The sequence below is a fragment of the Coregonus lavaretus genome (genome assembly GCF_964263955.1).
Source record: "Coregonus lavaretus genome assembly, chromosome: 4".
NCBI classification, from domain to species: domain Eukaryota; kingdom Metazoa; phylum Chordata; class Actinopteri; order Salmoniformes; family Salmonidae; genus Coregonus; species Coregonus lavaretus.
In genome coordinates this window covers 48219711-48241889 of record NC_139991.1, presented here as the reverse complement: position 1 = coordinate 48241889, position 22179 = coordinate 48219711, and the positions used below count along the sequence as shown (strand labels likewise).

General features: G+C 42.4%; 1 protein-coding gene across 1 annotated transcript; it reads right to left on the bottom strand.

Annotated features, from left to right (window-relative positions):
* Positions 1-991: 991 nt before the first annotated feature.
* On the bottom strand, positions 992-15784 carry LOC311127317 (cholesterol 7-desaturase nvd; the record flags this gene model as incomplete). The annotated part of the gene is made up of 6 exons (XM_084159127.1): positions 992-1285; positions 1946-2065; positions 2209-2334; positions 2534-2712; positions 2960-3148; positions 15355-15784. 6 exons carry the CDS (start codon positions 15782-15784, stop codon positions 992-994), a joined length of 1338 nt encoding a protein of 445 aa, XP_084015253.1.
* Between the last annotated feature and the right edge of the window lie 6395 nt (positions 15785-22179).

Genomic DNA, 22179 nt, shown 5'->3' with positions numbered 1-22179 from the left:
TAGGCACTTAAACGAGGCCAGAGCGAATCTCACCAAGTTCCCACAGGAGAGTGTTCATTTCGTACACTGAACTGGCCAAAGATAGTCTGGTCTCTTTTTACACCTGTACAACTCTGATGGGAGATGTGAGGGCATTCAGTTGCTTTGTTTGAAATATAACAAGAAGGGGAGAAGATGAATCCTCCCACCAGCATTTTTGTCTTGCTACGGAAGTCCAATTAAGTGAAAATGTGGAGCACTTTTTCAGGGCTTTGGAAGAATAAGAGTCCCTTTGGGTACTTGGTTGCAGATCAGTTATCAAAACAATAACAAATGCTGCTTTTACTACAGCTGATTTGCATTACAAGACCCCACAATGAATTAACCATGAAAGAGCTGACTGCATTGACGTTATGGCTGCTACAAAAGGCTAACCATTTTCTGGTGTTACATTTCTCCCCATTCAGAGTCCAAGGGTGTCTTCTTCTCTTTTATATTTGAATACCTTTTGGACATTTAATGTCTTTTTGGACCAGTATACCTCCTTTGGCTTTCCTGTGCTTCCTCCAGTGTGTGAGATCAGAGGTTAGAAGTCCATCGTGTTGTGCTGGTAGCGCAGGCGAGGGCTGTTGTCACTGTAAAACTGGCTGAACCAGCGCCTGTGTTTCTGGATGGCAGAATCCTCCTTCACCAGCAGGGGCTTAGAGATGTACTTCTTATTGTTCCAGATCATCACGTCCCGCTCAAACTGGGACACAAACCAGTCAGAACAACAAGGGGTTAGTTACATCAAAACCTGAAATAAGTAGTGATCAATCTGACAAGAATGTTCACATAAAAAGCAAAAAAAAAGGCAAATTAGTGACTTTTTAAAAGTCACATTTCAAAGTCTACCATATATTCTACCATCCTGTATATTCACCAGATTATGATAAATTGAATATTATTAAGGATACTAATAATGTGTATGAATTGACATGCATGATATTCGTGGTGTTTGTAATATGATGTATCACAGTGAGAACAGTTTGATCGTTGGCTGTACAGTACAATTCCTGTGCGTTATAACGTGTGTACGAGAGTCTGAGGGCAGGAGTAAGCTGGGCAACATGGCGGGGATACATGGTACCTGGATGCACTCTGCCCTCAGGATGAACTTGGGCACCAGTGGCGGGATGTTGCTCTGGTAGAAGATGGTGTGGGACACACACTGCAGTAGAGGCTCCACAGGCGTCACACAGTGCATGATCACACCCTGGCCCAGGAAACTGTGGTCGAACAGCAGGAACACCACCCCTGGACCAACCTGGAACACACAGACATATATTATTGACATGTACACATCATGCGCATGTACTAAATATAGTGTATACAAAATCCTGGGCAGAACTAAATGGACCATCCATAAAAAAATTTGTTGGCTTATAGTGCTGGACACATCAGACTGAAACACTGTTATTGATACTAAGGTGAATGTTAATTGCCTTCTATGATGAGAGTTTGGATACTATTCTATGTTCTGTCTCTACAGCAGCCAGGCACCACTCTGTCCAACCCCAGTTGACCTAAGACAGAGTTATAGGTCGTCTCCACACTGCCAAAGGGCCTGTTCAACATCACCATAGTGACTGAGGCAGCTCGTTTGGAAGCAGCCATGTACACAAATCCAAAGCAGTGAAGCGAAAACAAGAGGTGACAAAGCTGTCTGAATGGTCAGTTTGTTCCTTTGAGACGGTGATATATATCTTAGCTGACGGAGAGGCTAAAACCAAGAGCAGTCTTGGCACTGGGTGGCCTTGGCTGACACACTTGTTGACAATGATGACTTCAGCTGTGTTTTATGACTGAATTCAGTAACTCAGGGTCACCATTTTCTGAACACTATCTAGTCTGTCTGTTTGTCTGCCTGCCTCTCTGTCTGTCTGTCTGTCTGTCTGTCTGTCTGTCTGTCTGCGATCATCTGTACCTGTCGAGCCACTACATCCATGTCCATCAGAGGCCAGTGGCGACCAAACACCGTCAGGGCATGTTTCACCAGCATCTGGGAGCAGTGCTTAGTGGGCTCAGACTCAGGTTCCCATTGCACCTGGAACACACACACAGACACACACACACACACACCATCAAGTATTTGTAAGGACACACCATTGAGGCACCATTTAAAGAAGTTCTAAACGTATATATAAGTAGGCCTAGAGTGGTAAGGTCACATGGTCAGGAAGCCCTTACCTTCCAGTCGTGCCTCACAAACTCCCAGGTCTTGCTGTTGGTGTAGCGCAGGTCAACCCCACTCACAATGCCTGGTGTGTGCAAGTGGGCCAGGTGGGCAATATCTGCTGCATTCTCAGGGATCTCCTACAAGGGGCAGTCACAGAGAGGAAAATGCACAGTTGGCTTTCACTTTATAAGGCAAAGTCTTAAGGATTTACAAAAGAACACATACCTAAAGTAATCATATGGTAAAACAAAAAAATATATACAAAACAAGTGTCACATTAAGACTATTACTTTATCACACACACACCCAAGCACACATCTACAAAAGACAACAAACCTCTATGTGTGCGTTGATGAAGTGCTCAGTGCGTCCCCGATAGACCCATTCCCCTCGTGTGATCTCCCCCTGCTCTGGTACTGTCCAGCCAGGTTCCTCTCCGTCACAGTGGAACCACACCAGAACCTGACCATTGGTCTCCATACTGCGCCAGCAGCGCACCTTAGCAAACTCTGGCACTAAGGATCCACAGAGGGAAAATACACAAAATCATTATATTGCTCTAAATTACAAATCAATCTGTTTTTCAAATGTAAGACATTACACTGTTTACAATCTCGGCGCCCAGAACCAAATCAGCTACTAATGTTAAGGCTGTCACGAAAGATTGCATAGTTGACAGAAGTAGAATCCCACATTATTTTAGCTGGATACATTATAAACATGATTAAATTACATTACATTGAGTTGGTCGTGGCTTCTCACCTTTCTCTGCATAGGGGATCCTCACACACTTCCCATCTTCCCCCCGAAACTGCCAGCCGTGGAACGGGCATTCTATGCTCTGCCCCACCACACGCCCCCCCACTGCCAGGTTGGCTCCCAAGTGGGGGCAGTAGGCATCCACCACGTAGGCTTTGCCCTCTGTGCCCCGGAACACTGCCACCTGCTCACCTGGAAGGAAAACAGATTTGGGAAAGGAAGTCAAAAGTAAGCTGTGAGGAGCTGGGTCTTAAAATGAAATGACTACTAAAATAAAATACTTGAAATATACTTGTGAAGTCAGTTAAGACACACAAATGTGAAGACACCTAATTTATTGAATCAGCATATTACTCTTTGAAGGACATCTAAAAGAAATCTCTGTAAAAGCTGCATTTCTCTTTAAATCCACAGGGTGTCCCCAGTAAACAATGTATTCAGGGCAACAACAACTGTAGCCATAGGGTTGCCAACCCACCTGGCTTGGCCTGAACTATTCTGTAATCAACCTGTACCTCCTGGCAAGCTCTGAAGCTATTCTGGGAGATTAAATAAATAGGTACCTAAACAATTGTAAACAATTGCGTTTGGGTACACTTTCTTTCAATTGTAAACAATGTTGAAAGCCCTATTTAATTTCCTGGAATGAGCTCGGTCTGAGTTGGCAACCTTAACAGTACAGTAGTTGAAAAGAATGGACTGGGAATGAGTCAATGCTATTTCTGTCATATTCTCATCTTCATATTCTCAACAAAGTCCGTGTTAAATGCACATCTGAGGTCTGACCCCTGTCTCCTGAACTATGTCACTGCATCATAGAAGGGCGGATGTGTTGTATGTGCGGCCTACAGTATATATAGTTAAGTTGGAGAGGACAGATCAGGAAGCTACAGGCACGTATACCACACTAAGCCACGGCCCCCTGCGTAGTGAGCCATCAGATTGAGACTGTGACCCCACAGAGCTAAGATTACCTTCAGATTAAAGCCTCCCAACTGTCACTAAGGATAAGATTCAGCGGCCCTGGCAACGCAAGGCAATGAGTAGGCCCTCCCGGTTAAACCCTCAGAACCTGGGATAACGCCCAGCCGCCTAAATGACAGCAGATAGGTAGAGCAGGCCATGACTGTAACCACACTTGCTGCAGGCCGGGACATAATTAGAAAGCGTGCAAAATGTGACTGAGATAGATTGAGAAGAGTGTCCTAGACTGACTGTGTACTGCATAAAATGGTGAAACTGACTGGACTGACACATGTCCGGAACAGGTGTGGCTATTTACAAAAAAAACTAAATGAACAGACCGGAACATGTCAAACGTTGATTTGGGTCAGCAGAATCTGGGACAGGCTCTTACTGGTGGCTGGAAAACTGGCACAAAGAAAGGAGAGAGAGAGAGAGAGCGATCTCAGTAAATCCATGTGGGGAAGTAGAGAAGCTAGAGAGCCTCCAGAAGATAGCATCAATCCAATAGACCTTATTTGTTTGACTAATGATATGCTTACTGAGTCTATTAAAGGCCATGTTTCACTTTTAAAAAAACAATAATGAGTAGTGTATGAATCTGATATGTCACTTTTTTTTATTGTCACAGAGTTTATTTGATGTCTTTTTGAACCTAGTAGAAGACCTATAGACGGGAGTAGGCAAGAAGGAGTAAGCCGAGATTGGCTAAAGTAATGTCTAGTTGGTCAGAAAAGTATGGTAAGTTACCGACTGAGTGCCTTTGATAACTGCCTAGTTGGTTAGCTAGCTAGCATACTACACTGAACAAAAATATAAACGCAACATGTAAAGTGTTTGTCCCATGTTTCATGAGCTAAAATAAAAGATCTCAGAAATGTTCCATACGCACAAAAATATTATTTCTCTCAACTTTTGTGCACAAATTTGTTTACAACCCTGTTAGTGTGCATTTCTCCTTTGCCAAGATAATCCATCCACCTGACAGGTGTGGCATATCAAGAAGCTGATTAAACAGCATGATCATTACACAGGTGCCCCTTGTGCTGGGGTCAATAAAAGGCCACTCTAAAATGTGCAGTTTTGTCACACAACACAATGCCATAGATGTCTCAAGTTTTTAGGGAGCTTGCAATTGGCATGCTGACTGCAGCAATGTCCACCAAAGCTGTTGCCAGCATAGTTTTGGAGAATTTGGCAGTATGTCCAACCGGCCTTACAACCGCAGACCACGTGAATGGCGTTGTGTGGGCGAGCGGTTTTCTGATGACAACTTTGTGAAAAGCATGCCCCATGGTGGCGGTGGGGTTATGGTATACGCAGGCATAAGCTATGGAAAACAAACAAAATTGCATTTTACCAATGGCAATTTGAATGCACAGAAATACTGTGACGAGATCATGAGGCCCATTTGTTTTTTAAGGTATGTGTCCAACAGATGCATATCTGTATTCCCAGTCATGTGAAATCCATAGATTAGGACCTAATGAATTTATTTAAATTGACTGCAACTCAGTAAAATCGTAGACATTGTTGCGTTTATATTTTTGTTCAGTATACACAGGGTCAATTCCAATACCACATTCACAATGTGCAAGTCTATTTTGGTGGATATTCCTGCAGTCAGCAACAGGATATAAGATAAACAGAGTAGCAGCAGCATGTATGTGAGTGGGTGTGCGTGTGTGTAGAGTCAGTATAAACCATCATTATCTAGCTACAGTAGCTAAATATCTGTCAGATGTAAAGTAAGCAGAATCGTGGCATGTCAGAAACAATGCATGTTGGCTAGCTAGCTCATGTTAGCTAGCTCATGCTAGCGAGCTAATGCCTACAGATGTAACTCGTAGGTAAAGTCTACTTTCTGAATTAAGCCATAGAGTCGATACTTCTAGAATTAATAGGGTTGTCATTTAGCTAACTAGCCACCTAGGCTAATCACCCAATTTGAAGCAGTTTGACTGCAAAATTTGACTACAGTCAAATAAGGAGCTGTAAGGGTTGGTGTGAGGTGTGACCCAGGTGCGGTGCAGGATAGACAGTAGGCAAGGATGGTGAAACAAGGATCTTTACTGATGGTCCAAAAGCCAGGATACAAAACAGACTATACACAAAAACAAATGAGGAGCACATGGGTCTCCAAAAAACAGGCTGACAACAAACAATACGAAATACTAACTCTGACTGGAAAAACACAATGACACAGGGAGAACACTTCTCCAGTACCTGTAACTCCGACACTGATACGTACTGCTTGACATCATGGAACTAGCAGAGAAAACTGAGCAAGGTAACACAGGGAAGTGAGGGCATAAATACACAGGTGAATCAGATAGCCACAGGTGACACCAATAGGCAGATAATTAGTCCCGACTGTGAGTGAGGAGGTGCCTACGGTTGTCGGAGGATGACACCTAGTGGGTTGCTCCGGAACTGCGACCCACTCCTGTAACAGTGGGGAGCTTGGAGATAGGCAGGGGTCGGAGTAGTCCTGCCGCGGACTGACGTGAGCTCTTTGTGTGTGCGCACACCAGGAAAGCAGCCACGAAGGCGTGCGTATCCCCCTCAGCAGATGGCCACCAGAACCTCCTACGCAGGAACTCCAAAGTCCTGGCGCCCCCCGGATGGCTGGTGAGGTCAGACGCGTGCGCCCACTGAAGCAGTCGCGAGCGCGCAGCCTTGGGTACGTATATCCTCCCCGATGGACCTCCGCCCGGGTCGGACTCCCACCGTAGCGCTGCTCTGACCAGCCTATCAATTCCCCACGAAACTGGGGCAGCCATCAGGGTGTTGGGGACAATGGAGTCGTCCCTCATGGCCAGCGTCTCCGGCCGGGACAAGGAAATCCATCGCCCTCATCTGGGCATGGCGCCCGGCAGGAGATCGATAGCGCAGTCATAAGGCCTGTGAGGAGGTAGGCCCTTGGCATGCCTCTTACTAAACCACTCCCCCAGATCCCAATACTCCTGGGGAAGAGGTGATGCTGATAGGTGTTCTGAGACGGTGGACTCGGAGAGGGAGAGTTACCGAACACTCCACCCTAGTGGGTTGCTCTGGAACCTCGACCCACTCCTGTAAGAGGAGCATGTTGTCATTGATGTCATGATGGAATAAGTCGAGGAAGCGTGAAATGACACGTGGTGCCATAATATAAATAATAGCTATAACTTCACATGGATGCCATGTAATTTGTCGTAACCATTATCACAAAATGGCGTGCATATGTTTTTATCAGCACTGTTAGGTTTCCACTAGTTACCACAGCCACAAATTGTAAAAATTCATGAAATCAAACGTTTGGCTTTTGGTCTTCATTTAAGGTTAGGTATAAGGTTATCAGTGTGGTTAGGTTAGGTTAGGTTAGGTTTAAAATCAGATTTTAAGAAGAGAAATTGTAGAAATAGGCGGGATGTGTGGCTGTGGTAACTAGTGACGACCATTCTGTTGTCATTTACAGACATGATAATAATAATAAATAATATGCCACTTAGCAGACGCTTTTATCCAAAGCGACTTACAGTCATGCGTGCATACATTTTTTATCATGAAGTAGGCAAACTGATACATGAATCCAAACTACAGGTACCAATTTAGTTTGTTAATCTCTGCAGGTTTGTAATCTGATTTATAGGAGCCTGGCGGAGATAGATCCAACCCTATTTTAAGGCAGGATTTCCCAAACTTGGTCCTGGGGACCCCCTTGGGTGTACGTTTTGGTTTTTACCCTAACACTACACAGCTGATTCAAATACCCAACTCATCATCAAGCTTTGTTTATTTTAATCAGCTGTATAGTGCTAGCGGAAAAAAACAAAGCGTGCACCTAGGGAGGGCCCCAGGACAGAGTTTGGGAAACCCTGCTCTAAGGCAGGACATTTCTTTGCATCTAGGTTGAGGCTTGCTATCAGCAGGAACATGGAGCACTCCATGTCAGTAAGTCATGATATAATTTTTTCCTTATCATTGCATTATACCATTTCAAGAGCTAATACTAGTCATATAAGAAGTGGAGAAGCCCTATGCACCATACAACGGTCTACTCCTGGAGCAACTCCCTGTCAGAAAGACTGTGACTAGAGGGTTAGGCAGGAGGCCCTGGGCCAGTGGTAGGTCAGGGTTCAGGGCTCTCTCTTTCAAGCACACTCACTACATCTATCCGTCTCTCTCCAGGTGCTACAGAGACAGACTGGTCCAAGGACCTCCAGAGCCTTCTGACCAAAGACCTGCGATCTCTCCAGAGCACAGAGAAGTAAGCTCCCCTCATAATAGTATACTTGATGCACTATGGCAGTCTGCTTGTGTGATGCTAGCATATTATCCAGGGCCAATGGTTAGATTGGATTTACTGTACTCATGCAAACTCATGCTCTCTCCTCCCTGTAAAAGTCTCCCAGACTTTTATCAAATCTATCATGTGTCCATCCCACTGTCCTCTAGGTGAGTCTGCTGGGCTATGTAACTGATATAGAAATTAAATATATACATGTTAAAAGTAATGACTAAATGTTCCACCCTTAAATAGAATTGTGAAATGTTCTTATTTTAATTATGATGTACTAATTAACCAATATTGCATAATGTGATAAAGCAAATTGTTCTTCATTATAGGCTTAGACTGTTGTCTCCAGATAGTGGGTAAACAGGTTAGGTACCATTGCTAAAGAGTAACGGTTGCAGGTTTCAATTATGGGGTTAGAACATAACTGTTGTGGGGAATGAGGAAGTCTAGTCTGAGAAATCATAATAGCTAATGAAAGAGGATGAAGAGCGAAATTGTTGTTGTTATGTTGTAATATTGTGAAACCAAGTCAGGGAGTGTCTCTCGGGACAAAGAATGTGTGTGTGTATATAATGGTGTTCCTCATTGTGAGGAACAGAATTCTCAATTAATAAATCTCTGACTATGCAGACTGGGACTGTCCGTTTCTTAAATCCAAAAGACTTACAACCTTTTGGGAGACGCACAGAGACACTGAAATTGTTTGTTAAAAAATTCTCATAACAGTAACTCTAGAGCAGCACATCAAAAAACCTTCCACCCTGTTGTCAGCTATCCGCAGACTTTCAATGGCCACACTTTGGGGATGACAACTAATTTAAAAATGTGTATTGTAAGATCAAAAAACAATAACCTTTTCATATCATGTTTGTCACGTTGGTCTTCCAATTTTTACTAACTTCTGTGTTAACTTAAACATCAAGACAAATACACTTAGAGCTTATGATTTAAAAGGTCTAAAATAAATAAAGGTCTCATGTCCAGAGTGAATACATTTGTATTAATGTATATCATACAGGTGTCTCAACTAAAATATATATCCCAGACAAGATTAAAGAATGGGACAAAGTGAATATAAGTCGGTGCTTGCATCCGTAGCAGTTTGTATGAATTTGAGTGGTTAAATACAATACATGTTGACAGAATGGCTGTGAGACAGAGACTGTTCCTGTACTCCCAGGTAATGCCCTTGCTTCCGGATCCACTGAAGACAATAGACAACCAAGAAAGTTCCATTGAATCACAATAAGCTGCCAGTTGAGTGCTGGAACTGAGTCAAAAATGTGGCTGGTAGAAAGGTAATATATTGTAGTGTGAGACAATTTAATTACAGCAAGGTTAATTCAGGTTGTTGTAAAGCTCAGACAGATGATGTAGGAGAAATCAAGGTGTTACAGTGCGTGCCGTCAGTTATACAGCATATATCAATGACTGGAAGCCTGAGGCTGTGATTGTAACTGAGCATAAATCATTTTAGGCAAGGATATTTTGAAATATAAATGCAGTAAGCAAGGGCAAACCATCATAAAGGTGATGTGTTAGCATAAATGTAATACATTCACAGTTCTGTGGTTTCAAGAACTTTTGGGGAAAAGCATGCAATAGCTAATTTAAAGGGTGGCTGAACTTCCTGATTTGGCCTCGTTTTAGATTTGGTTCATTAAGAAATGCTAGCGGCCATGACTGAATTCAAACGTGAGTTGGTTTCAGGTTGTGGTTTGATGTGGGTGTCTCGTGTGTGTGTTCCCAGGTGGGAAAAGTTAGCCAAATTAATTCGCCAATTAGCTTTAGCCGGCTGGTGTGCGACAGTGGCAAATTTGGTTTGACTTTCGATAGCCTAACTCCGGGGCTAGTAAGGGACCGTCAATAAATTACACAATATAAACCAGACAATGTTGCACACCTTTTAGTTTTTTCAGGAAATGCTTTAAATATTTGTATATGAATTTCTACAATATATAATTGGTTTGAAGTATTTAAGTCATTGACATTTTGAGCTATTTGAATTTTAACATATTGTCCCATGTGCATTATGTAATTTATCGATGGTCCCTAACTAGCCCGATAGGGATATCCAAATCAACCCAAATTTACCACAGCCATTACGATCGGGTCACGAGCAGCTGCACTCCGAATTGATGATTACTTGTGTGCTGCCAGCTGTGGGTATGTGGGCAGGATTGAAACAAACCCAACCTTAATTTACGTTGTGATGCAGTCATGACCACAAGTCTCACAAAATCAAGTTTTGGACGAGACTGACTTTATTACCAACATTATCCTATATTTACACTTTATAGTCAAATTTGACAGTAGAATAAACGTTTCTGACTCGTATCAATGCCACATAGGCTGTTTTCTAAATGAGAAGTTGGTTTTCAGGGAAAGTTGCTCTTTACATATCCTGTAAACTGTAGCAGAATAGTTATGATGGTCAAACCTATTTGTACAATATAGAAACATACAGGACAGGAGAAAACAGAAGTTCAGATTGGTTCAGAAATAAATATGATACAGACATGGCAGCACTGTAACGTTACTCTGAATCACCAGGTTTCACCTAGTCATCAGCAGTTGTAAAGTTTCTCATTTAGTTTCCTCCATCAGTCTAATATCCCTTTTACCTAACATTTCCATGTGATGCTTTTAGGGATTGATTCCGATTTAGGTATTTACACCTTTCATTCGCACTTGTCAGTATCTGGTATTCAGACGTACCTTATTCAGTTGTGTAATGCGCTCTGCAGGTGTGGCTACCTTGCATGCTCTGAATAAACTTCATTCAACCTCTGAAATCCCTTCCACTTGCTGGCTAAAATATTTTATCGTGGAGTTTTCTTTCAATAAGGTTTTCAGTACATTTATCTTAAGCCCTCCCTTTAAATACCGTGTAACTTTTAGTTCTAATTTTATCAACAGACTTGAGAGAACATATATGCATATTCGTCTCCGTTTCAACACCAATTGGTAGATTTAAAAATACTCTGATCTTGTAGATTATTTAGGTTTAGGAAAGTATTTACAGTATAAATCATTTTAAAAAACTGGTTTGGAGAGCCTTTACGCACGAAAGAAAGAAAATGGTGGATTGATTCATTCTGAAAATTGCCACATTCAGTTCTTCAACCCATTTTAATGTTGGAAGATAAGTGTACATATAATTATAATAGGGAGAATAGTGTACAATAGTAGGCTATACCCTCGTCTATTGCCTGCACTAACCATGGAACTGTGTGATGACACGGCCAAGTATTGCACCATGCGTCGGGTTCAAACTGTTACGGCTTGGTCTGCGCTCCGCTCCATAATGATTTAATTAGCTGTCTTTTTTAAATATTTTAAACTGTTACTAATGATCCTCAGCAACAACCATACGGCCGTGACTGCGTATACCGAGGAAGCAAATGAAGGTAAACAAAACAATGTAATTAAATGGAATGATAATGTAGGCTATCCCAACTGAAGCGAACTAACAGTAAATTGGCAGTTGAATATGTGTGGTTATTAAGCCAACTAACAGTCAATACTGATAGTGGCTAATATCTAACATGATAGAAATAGGAGACAGAGAAAGTCCTGGTAGCCTATAATTAAGACATTAGAGTGCCCATCCCTGCAAGTTAAAAGGCCGTACGATTTAAATTCTGCATAATGGCACAGCAATTCATAAACTCTATTGTGGGAAAGTTATGTTGATATGCTTCAGTTTGGTGCCATATGACTGGTTTCACATTTGTCTCCAGCAATTATAAGGTCAAATAGATCTAAAACAAGTGTCATATAAAATGTACAATTCTCTTATCCAAACAGATTACTCATTTACCTAGCTCTTATCAATAGCTCTTATCAATTTGTAAATTACAGTGCTTTGAGAATGGTGTTATTTGTATCGGATGCTTTTTACACTTGGAACCGGTAGGTTTGCTAGACCTTACCATGGTTTCCTTGCGCGTAAAAGTGGTGAAATTATTAGGGAATTACGTCGAGGTCAGAATACCGCGTATCTGTAGACACACCCCCGCCACACCTTAATTTATTCAATCTCCACCCCAAACAAATGGCAGGTGAATAGCATGCTATTCTCATGCTTATGTTCAAGGTCAGAATACGCATAGAGAGAAGAGTGCATAAAAAGGGAATTGCATCCCATTTACGCGCGCTTAACTCGGGTCGGAATAAGGCCCGTAAAGCATATTCCTCCAGTTACTCCTATGAGAGTGTGTTTGGGGGGGATTGGAGAATAATGTGCCTGGGGAGAATTGGAGAATAATTAATCTCAAAACAGGGGGAGATTGATCAACTCTCGCTGACAGATTATTCAAGAGAACTAATTCCTAAATCACCACTTTTTCCCAGTATGGCAGGATACACTGTCAAATGGGAATGTGGATAGATGGAAGACTATCCAATGTAAAAAAATATATATGTGTGGTCAAAACTTCAACAGTACTGGTCTCCCATTAATCTTCATTTATAGTCAGTACTGTACATGTGAATGAAATACAAATAGCACTGAAGTGGAGGGCCAAGAGTTTCATTTGAGGTTTGACAGACAACACAACAAGACTTTGCCAACTCCTGTGTCTGCAGAAAGAAAACTTTTCAGGATAACTAAAACAGTTGATTTAGGGAATCAGTGGGTCTCACCAAATAACTTGTTTTTATTTGACAGGTTGTGTGACTTTAATTAATGTCACCCACTCACCTTATTTGGACAAGCATTCTTAAATAGCCTAATCTCGGGCCTTGAATAGAAGTAGTCAGCCTCACAATACATTGGTGTGTGAAGAGCATTAGTTTTGGAGGTTGGGGCAGCTAAGGTGTGTTGACAGGCCTGACACACAGCAGAGGCCTGTGCAACAAAACCAACAGTTGGGCCTTCTGCTTTATTAATTGAAAATGGTTGCATCACCCAGAAGTAAGCATTTATTGATTTACTGACTGAGTCACTGCCTGTCACAGGTCAGCACAGACCACAGAGACACACAGCAGAGTTTCAGGTGAAATAATTGAGTAACTAAAATAAACATTAGTGGCCATGGCATCCAACTCCAGGATGCTGAAGTGAACACACGTTGATCAGGACCCAGTGAACAATAAGGAGGTTGGCTTTTCAGATGAAATGTTTCCTAGCAGCCAAGACATCAGCTGTTCAATGGCCCTTGGTTAACAAAGGCAGGCAGGCAGGCAGGCAGATTATTTGACATTTTCAACACAAAACCAAATGGGTCTTGCAACATTATAGGGTCTCTCCTGGCAAATTGGCTTGGCTACATCTGACTGCACAAGTAGAACAATGAACAGGTGAGCCGTTGCATTGACAAGGCAAAGGCAACGACCATTGCAATGTCAACAGTGAGTGCATATCATACAATCTTCAATAAATGTGTTCGAGGATCTGTATCTTTGTTGGATTGTTGAGACCGGCCTTGGCAAGTTCTAAAGATATCACATATTCAAAGTTGAAACCAACTCAAGATGATGGCAGAGAACTGTGCAGAAGAGTGCAGTCAGCTAAAAGAGGTTATGTAATTATTTGAATCATTATTCAGTAGAACCTAATTCCTGAGTAATCATTAGAAATCCAATCATAATAAGCTACTCTGTGTTGAACCCTGTTTGTCCAAATATGTCCAAATAGTTCTGCATTAATGTACCTACTTCTGTGACTAATTAGAGAGTATAATCTATTATATAACTGTCTGGAGACACAATCATTTATCTCATGTCAAACAGGGTTACAAATATGCTGAGTGGATCATGCAATACAGATGTCACCGGAGTCAGAATAATATATGGCATTCCTTTCAGATGTTACTTTAGTCCTTCGGGCCTAGATATTATTTGCCTAAGAGACAGTTTTTTACAGCTTTTGCTGTGCAAATAACAGTGAAACTCAACGCATAACTTGTTTTGGTCAAACAGGCATCTAATTACTGTTACAGTGCTATTCATTATATTTTATTGGACTAAGGTAGGCTACTGATTAGATCCCATGATAGAAATATGAGTAGCAGGCAGCCAGAGAAAGAGGGCATCCCAATGAAAAAAAAAACAACGTGAGGAAGAGAATGTAAATGGCTTATCATGATAGTGTCATCATAGTGTTATCTACATGGTAACAGATTATCAGTATAATGACTTCCTCATGACTTTTTGGTGTCAGGAACTCAGCATGAGGCAACAAACTATGCATACTTGAGTGTACTAAAAGTCCATAGTTTGTGTGGATCTTGGAACCCCAGGTTGCAAGTGAAACTGTCCATGCAAAAGAGGGCGCTTCTATCATTTCTCTATCCCAACCACCACTCAGCAAGCGGATAAAGAGCTGAGACAAGGAAGTGGACTGTAATACAGAATCAGGTGTTCAGTCAATAGAATTAAACTGCATGTGTTATTACACCTAAGGAAATGAGCTAAAGCTGAACTTTAGAGAATAAGACCAAATGTAGTCCCTTTCTTTTACACAGTAGAGTTTACCTCATTTCAAATAGGCCTAATGGACATATTTGAATTTAAAGAAGACTTTTAAACACCTTCATCTGACTTACCTGATCATAACCACACTAGGCTACTATAAGCACCTACAATGTTTATGTTGTCATTTGAGACTTAGTATACAAATGGTGTAGGCCTAAATCTTGTTTAAAAGGTAGCCTAATCATGTTGGTGGAACACTCTTTGGTAGGCTTATGCACATCTTAGTGTGGCTTTATGGTGTGACAATGTTCACACAGGAAATGTGAGTCAGATGACTCTTGGACTGTTAAAAGCAGGTAGGCTACATCAACTGGATATAATGTTTTTTACGCATGGGTGGATATAAATTACGCAGCAGGAGAAAGTGAGTGAGGAGAAGGGAGACCTAACAAGGCCAGCTGCATTGTCAGCATCTCCACCTGGGTTCGTTATTGGACTGTCCTGCATGACGTGACAACCACATGTATAAAACAGTCTGGAGTGAGACAGCTATTTTTTATACTATGATGCGCAGCCTTTAATTCAACTGTGAGGCGCACCACTGAGACAACTGTGTGTGTTGCAAAAAAAAGTAGATATGCAAAAAATATTTGCCGACCTCAGAGACTGACATATCATCGTTTACTCGAATGTGTTGTTGGTTTGTCTGTATTGTAGTGGGTGGCGCAGTGCCTACCTAAAACAGTTACGTTCTTGACATCACCTCGCTCCAGCATGTGAGAATCCAATACTCGATACCAGCCGTTGGGATAAACGGGTGGCAGTTCGCCAGTTTTCCGTCTCCGACGCACTTCGTTTGCCGCTTGGGCGCGGGAGCGACCGTCTTCCGCAATGTATCCAACCTCGTCGGGAGTTCTGAGCAGTTCCAGGGGGGCGAACAGTAGTCTATATAGCCAGCCCATTGCAAGAAGAGAAACCCCGGCGAAGATGCACGCCACGGCCCGGGCTGGGGCACCTGCCAGTCCCGCTTTCCTCCACAGCTCCGGGTATCCACCTCCTAAAATTGAGTCCAACGGGTCTCGCACTTGCACGATGAGACCTGCTACCACACTTATCCCTATAACTGCCATTATCTTGCCGAGTAGAGACATGCTTTGACCCTCCATCCTCTCGTGTTATTTAACCTATAAGGAGATCTTCAGACAGCGTGTATGGGTGTTTGTCCCTGGCTGCCACCCTCTAGCGGCCTGTCACAGCCGCGACACCATGAAAACCTCTCCTCCGGTTCGGGCCACTGCAGCGCTATTGTCGCACTGGTTCCTTTGCAAGATCGGCAGTGTGGCTTCGCAAAAAGACTGATTTAGTAGTGTGTCATACTGTAGGCTTGTCCTCAAGTGTGGCAAAAATGTTCTATAGGTTATTGTCGTGAGGCAGAGCGCCTTGGAAAAGAGATGCGACACTTGGGTGATAGGCCACGCCTCCGATAGATGAGAAGTCAAGTTCGGGATGAGTGTTACACAATAGTCTTTATACCCAGGGCCGGCGCCAGGCATAAACCAATGGAAACATTTGTAGAATTGCAGAAAACTTGCTTTAAACCTGCAACACTTTCTCTAAGCCCCATGGCAAAATGTGTAAAATTGCATGAAATGTAACCTTAAAGCTGCAATATGTAACTTTTTGGGCAACCAACCAAATTCACATTGAAATGTGAGTTATAGATCTGTGATTGTAATTGAAAGCAAGTCTAAGACGCAGTAGATCTGGTTTATGTGCACTATTTCTATGCTCCCCATTCTTAAGTTTAATTTTTGCATCTTTTACTTTTGGTTTTGTACACAAGCTTAAAACAGCTGAAAATACAATATTTTGGATTATTGAAAATATATTTCATGGTACAAGGATTCTCTATACTATGTTTGCTTAATTTGTCACAAACAAAAAATAGGCAAACTATTAGAATTTTAGCATCTAGGAAATGGAGCAATTTCTGCATAGTGCACCTTTAAAACTCTCTGCTGTCATAAGGAGGCCACTAAAATGTTTTGCAGCAAGGTGGTGGGGCCCCCAACCAAATCTTGCTTAGGGCCCCCAAAAGGCTAGAGCCAGCCCTGGGTGGTTGTTTGATTTGATTTTGCGGATTTTATATGGCGGTTGGCAACCAACTTTAAGGTGCATTACCTCCACCAACTGGAATGGAGTGTGGACCTCGTTCATCTTTCAATCACCCATGTGGGTATATGCTCCTAAAAACCAATGAGTAGATGGGTGAGGCGGGACATGCAACACTCCCAAGTGTCTAAAATAGAACCAATTCTATTTTAGCACCTGGGAAGAAGACGAGGGAAAAAAGGAGGGGGAGACGTAGAAGGAAAATGGCATCCCTTGAGAGGGCAAGAACAAGATGTCAGGAAAACTGCAGTATTATCATGAAGAGATGTATACTTGGAATACGGAGGAGGAATGGAGGGAAAGAGAGGCAGAGGACATCAAAGAGAGAGAGAGGTAGGAAGAAGGTGAGCTTGAATAGGCTGAAAATGGCAGAAAAAAGGGAGATAGTTTGTTAAAGAAAAATGGTAGAAAGTGTAAGCAGAGTGAGCTGTAAGCCGGATCGAAGACGGGAGGAGAAATGGAAGCGAGTGAGGGCGAAGTATTGGAGGTGGTAGATGTGGTGAAGTTTTCGGACCCCGAGGCTTGCACCGAGGGTCAGGATAAAGATGAGTCTGTGATGGTAGGAGTGACATTTTCTGCTGGTCAGAGGGAGCAGGCGCTCCGTGTTAAACGAAATGGGGACAAGAGATGTAAATTGTTTTGCTCTCAAGAAAAGGGCGCCATTGAAAGGAGTGATTACTGGGGTAGCGGTAAATGTGAAAGCTGACCAACTGAAGGGGAAGATTCCTGGTGTTTGTGATGCTCGTTGTTTGGTGCGACGCAGACAGGGTGGTATGAGTGGTGACACAGAATAGTCGTTGTCTGTTCTTTTGAGTTTTGATGTTGAGTCTTTGCCCAACAAAGTGATGTTAGGATATACAAGTTATCCTGTACAAGCTTTTGTGCGGAATACATTATGTTGTTACAGGTGTCAAGCTTATGGGCATGTGGCAGCAGTGTGTAGGAGGGAGGTTCCTAGGTGTGAGAAGTGTGCATAAGGGCATGAGACAAAGGAATGTGTAGCATTGGGGAAAGTAGTGGTATGTGTTCATTGTAGGGGTGCCCATGGGGCTGGGGATCAGAAATGTCCCGTGCAAGCGAGGCAGGTTTAGGTTTCCAGGGTTAGAGTAGTGTAAAAGTAGTCGTACGCTGAGGCAGTGAAGAAAGAGGAAGATGGTTCAAGGGGGAGGGATCCTGAGAGGAGTGGTGTGAGTAGTAGATGTGTACCAGTACAAAGGGATAGGCCAACAAGTGATTTATGCTTCAGCAAGATTGGATTTTTTGCATTTATAGCAATGGTTATCAACTACTGTAGGGATGGAATGTAAGTCGCAGAAAATTGTGGTTGTGTTGGCAGCTGCAGAGAGATATTTGGGTGTAAGAGACTTGACTTCAGAAGAGTTACAGGATGTTTTAAGTGGTGGTGTCCCATCCTTTCAGGCTGTTGGCCTGAGGTACAGTGGGGGAAAAAAGTATTTAGTCAGCCACCAATTGTGCAAGTTCTCCCACTTAAAAAGATGAGAGAGGCCTGTGATAGGTACATGTCAACTATGACAGAAAAATTGAGAATTTTTTTCTCCAGAAAATCACATTGTAGGATTTTTAAAGAATTTATTTGCAAATTATGGTGGAAAATAAGTATTTGGTCACCTACAAACAAGCAAGATTTATGGCTCTCACAGACCTGTAACTTCTTTAAGAGGCTCCTCTGTCCTCCACTTGTTACCTGTATTAATGGCACCTGTTTGAACTTGTTATGAGTATATAAAAGACACATGTCCACAACCTCAAACAGTCACACTCCAAACTCCACTATGGCCAAGACCAAAGAGCTGTCAAAGGACACCAGAAACAAAATTGTAGACCTGCACCAGGCTGGGAAGACTGAATCTGCAATAGGTAAGCAGTTTGGTTTGAAGAAATCAACTGTGGAGCAATTATTAGGAAATGGAAGACATACAAGACTGATAATCTCCCTCGATCTGGGGCTCCACGCAAGATCTCACCCCGTGGGGTCAAAATGATCACAAGAACGGTGAGCAAAATTCCCAGAACAACACGGGGGGACCTAGTGAATGACCTGCAGAGAGCTGGGACCAAAGTAACAAAGCCTACCATCAGTAACACACTACGCCGCCAGGGACTCAAATCCTGCAGTGCCAGACGTGTCCCCCTGCTTAAGCCAGTACATGTCCAGGCCCGTCTGAAGTTTGCTAGAGTGCATTTGGATGATCCAGAAGAGGATTGGGAGAATGTCATATGGTCAGATGAAACCAAAATATAACTTTTTGGTAAAAACTCAACTCGTCGTGTTTGGAGGACAAAGAATGCTGAGTTGCATCCAAAGAACACCATACCTACTGTGAAGCATGGGGGTGGAAACATCATGCTTTGGGGCTGTTTTTCTGCAAAGGGACCAGGACGACTGATCCGTGTAAAGGAAAGAATGAATGGGGCCATGTATCGTGAGATTTTGAGTGAAAACCTCCTTCCATCAGCAAGGGCATTGAAGATGAAACGTGGCTGGGTTTTTCAGCATGACAATGATCCCAAACACACCGCCCGGGCAACGAAGGAGTGGCTTCGTAAGAAGCATTTCAAGGTCCTGGAGTGGCCTAGCCAGTCTCCAGATCTCAACCCCATAGAAAATCTTTGGAGGGAGTTGAAAGTCCGTGTTGCCCAGCGACAGCCCCAAAACATCACTGCTCTAGAGGAGATCTGCATGGAGGAATGGGCCAAAATACCAGCAACAGTGTGTGAAAACCTTGTGAAGACTTACAGAAAACGTTTGACCTGTGTCATTGCCAACAAAGGGTATATAACAAAGTATTGAAAAACTTTTGTTATTCCACCATAATTTGCAAATAAATTCATTAAAAATCCTACAATGTGATTTTCAGGATTTTTTTCCTCATTTTGTCTGTCATAGTTGACGTGTACCTATGATGAAAATTACAGGCCTCTCTCATCTTTTTAAGTGGGAGAACTTGCACAATTGGTGACTGACTAAATACTTTTTTTCCCCACTGTAGGACTAAATAGATTTAAATAGTGGAGTAGGGTGGTGGGTATTTAGTTACTGTAGGGTTAGATGGTAGAGTATTTGTTGAGTTATTTTTATTTTCAAGCAAATCTAAGGGAGGTTTACTCCAGTCTAGTAGGTGGCGGTAATGCAACATTTATTGGATGCCGACTGCCGTTAAACCTCATCGAAGAAGAAGAATTGTAGCACCTGGCTACGCAGACATACGCCCGTTGACGCGCGCGAGCATTTTGGATGAAATGATTGAATATGTATGTGTACATTTATTTTGCAACACACGCGGGCAGTCTTGTCTATATGTCAGAGCCGTGTTTCTATGTCACAATAGGACACCAGACTATCTCCTGGAATCTGGGGACTATGATTTATGCTTAAACCTGTCCATGACCCATAAATAAATATAGGATGATTTATGCAAAAACGGAGTGCTTGCCTCCTTTTTCTATATTTCCCAGGATAGTAAATTGTCAGTGATCTATGGTGGCAAAAAATAAGTATTGCAACTAATCAGAGAAAAACAACTTCACTGTTAATTCTGATGCAACTTGGGTGAATAGGTCTACCCCAACATGCTACTGTTTCTTTCACCATCGGTCTTTGTTTAATATGTATATATATATATATATATATATACAGTGGGGGAAAAAAATATTTAGTCAGCCACCAATTGTCCAAGATCTCCCACTTAAAAAGATGAGAGAGGCCTGTAATTTTCATCATAGGTACACGTCAACTATGACAGACAGATTGAGAAAAGAAAATCCAGAAAATCACATTGTATGATTTTTTATGAATTTATTTGCAAATTATGGTGGAAAATAAGTATTTGGTCACCTACAAACAAGCAAGATTTCTGGCTCTCACAGACCTGTAACTTCTTCTTTAAGAGGCTCCTCTGTCCTCCACTCGTTACCTGTATTAATGGCACCTGTTTGAACTTGATATCAGTATAAAAGACACCTGTCCACAACCTCAAACAGTCACACTCCAAACTCCACTATGGCCAAGACCAAAGAGCTGTCAAAGGACACCAGAAACAAAATTGTAGACCTGCACCAGGCTGGGAAGACTGAATCTGCAATAGGTAAGCAGCTTGGTTTGAAGAAATCAACTGTGGGAGCAATTATTAGGAAATGGAAGACATATAAGACCACTGATAATCTCCCTCGATCTGGGGCTCCACGCAAGATCTCACCCCGTGTGGTCAAAATGATCAGAAGAACGGTGAGAAAAAATCCCAGAACCACACAGGGGGACCTAGTGAATGACCTGCAGAGAGCTGGGACCAAAGTAACAAAGCCTACCATCAGTAACACACTACGCCGCCAGGGACTCAAATCCTGCAGTGCCAGACGTGTCCCCCTGCTTAAGCCAGTACATGTCCAGGCCCGTCTGAAGTTTGCTAGAGTGCATTTGGATGATCCAGTAGAGGATTGGGAGAATGTCATATGGTCAGATGAAACCAAAATAGAACTTTTTGGTAAAAACTCAACTCGTCGTGTTTGGAGGACAAAGAATGCTGAGTTGCATCCAAAGAACACCATACATACTGTGAAGCATGGGGGTGGAAACATCATGCTTTGGGGCTGTTTTTCTGCAAAGGGACCAGGATGACTGATCCGTGTCAAGGAAAGAATGAATGGGGCCATGTATCGTGAGATTTTGAGTGAAAACCTCCTTCCATCAGCAAGGGCATTGAAGATGAAACGTGGCTGGGTCTTTCAGCATGACAATGATCCCAAACACACCGTCCGGGCAACGAAGGAGTGGCTTCGTAAGAAGCATTTCAAGGTCCTGGAGTGGCCTAGCCAGTCTCCAGATCTCAACCCCATAGAAAATCTTTGGAGGGAGTTGAAAGTCCGTGTTGCCCAGCGACAGCCCCAAAACATCACTGCTCTAGAGGAGATCTGCATGGAGGAATGGGCCAAAATACCAGCAACAGTGTGTGAAAACCTTGTGAAGACTTACAGAAAACGTTTGACCTGTGTCATTGCCAACAAAGGGTATATAACAAAGTATTGAGACACTTTTGTTATTGACCAAATACTTATTTTCCACCATAATTTGCAAATAAATTCATAAAAAATACTACAATGTGATTTTCTGTTTTATTTTTTTCTCATTTTGTCTGTCATAGTTGACGTGTACCTATGATGAAAATTATAGGCCTCTCTCATCTTTTTAAGTGGGAGAACTTGCACAATTGGTGGCTGACTAAATACTTTTTTCCCCCACTGTGTATATATATATATATATATATATATAGTAAAGAGTTTATAATGTCCATATACGATCATTTTCTTGATAAATACAAACAAAACACCTTTCACTGGTGACTGGACGGTATTAAAAACAGACAACAGGGTG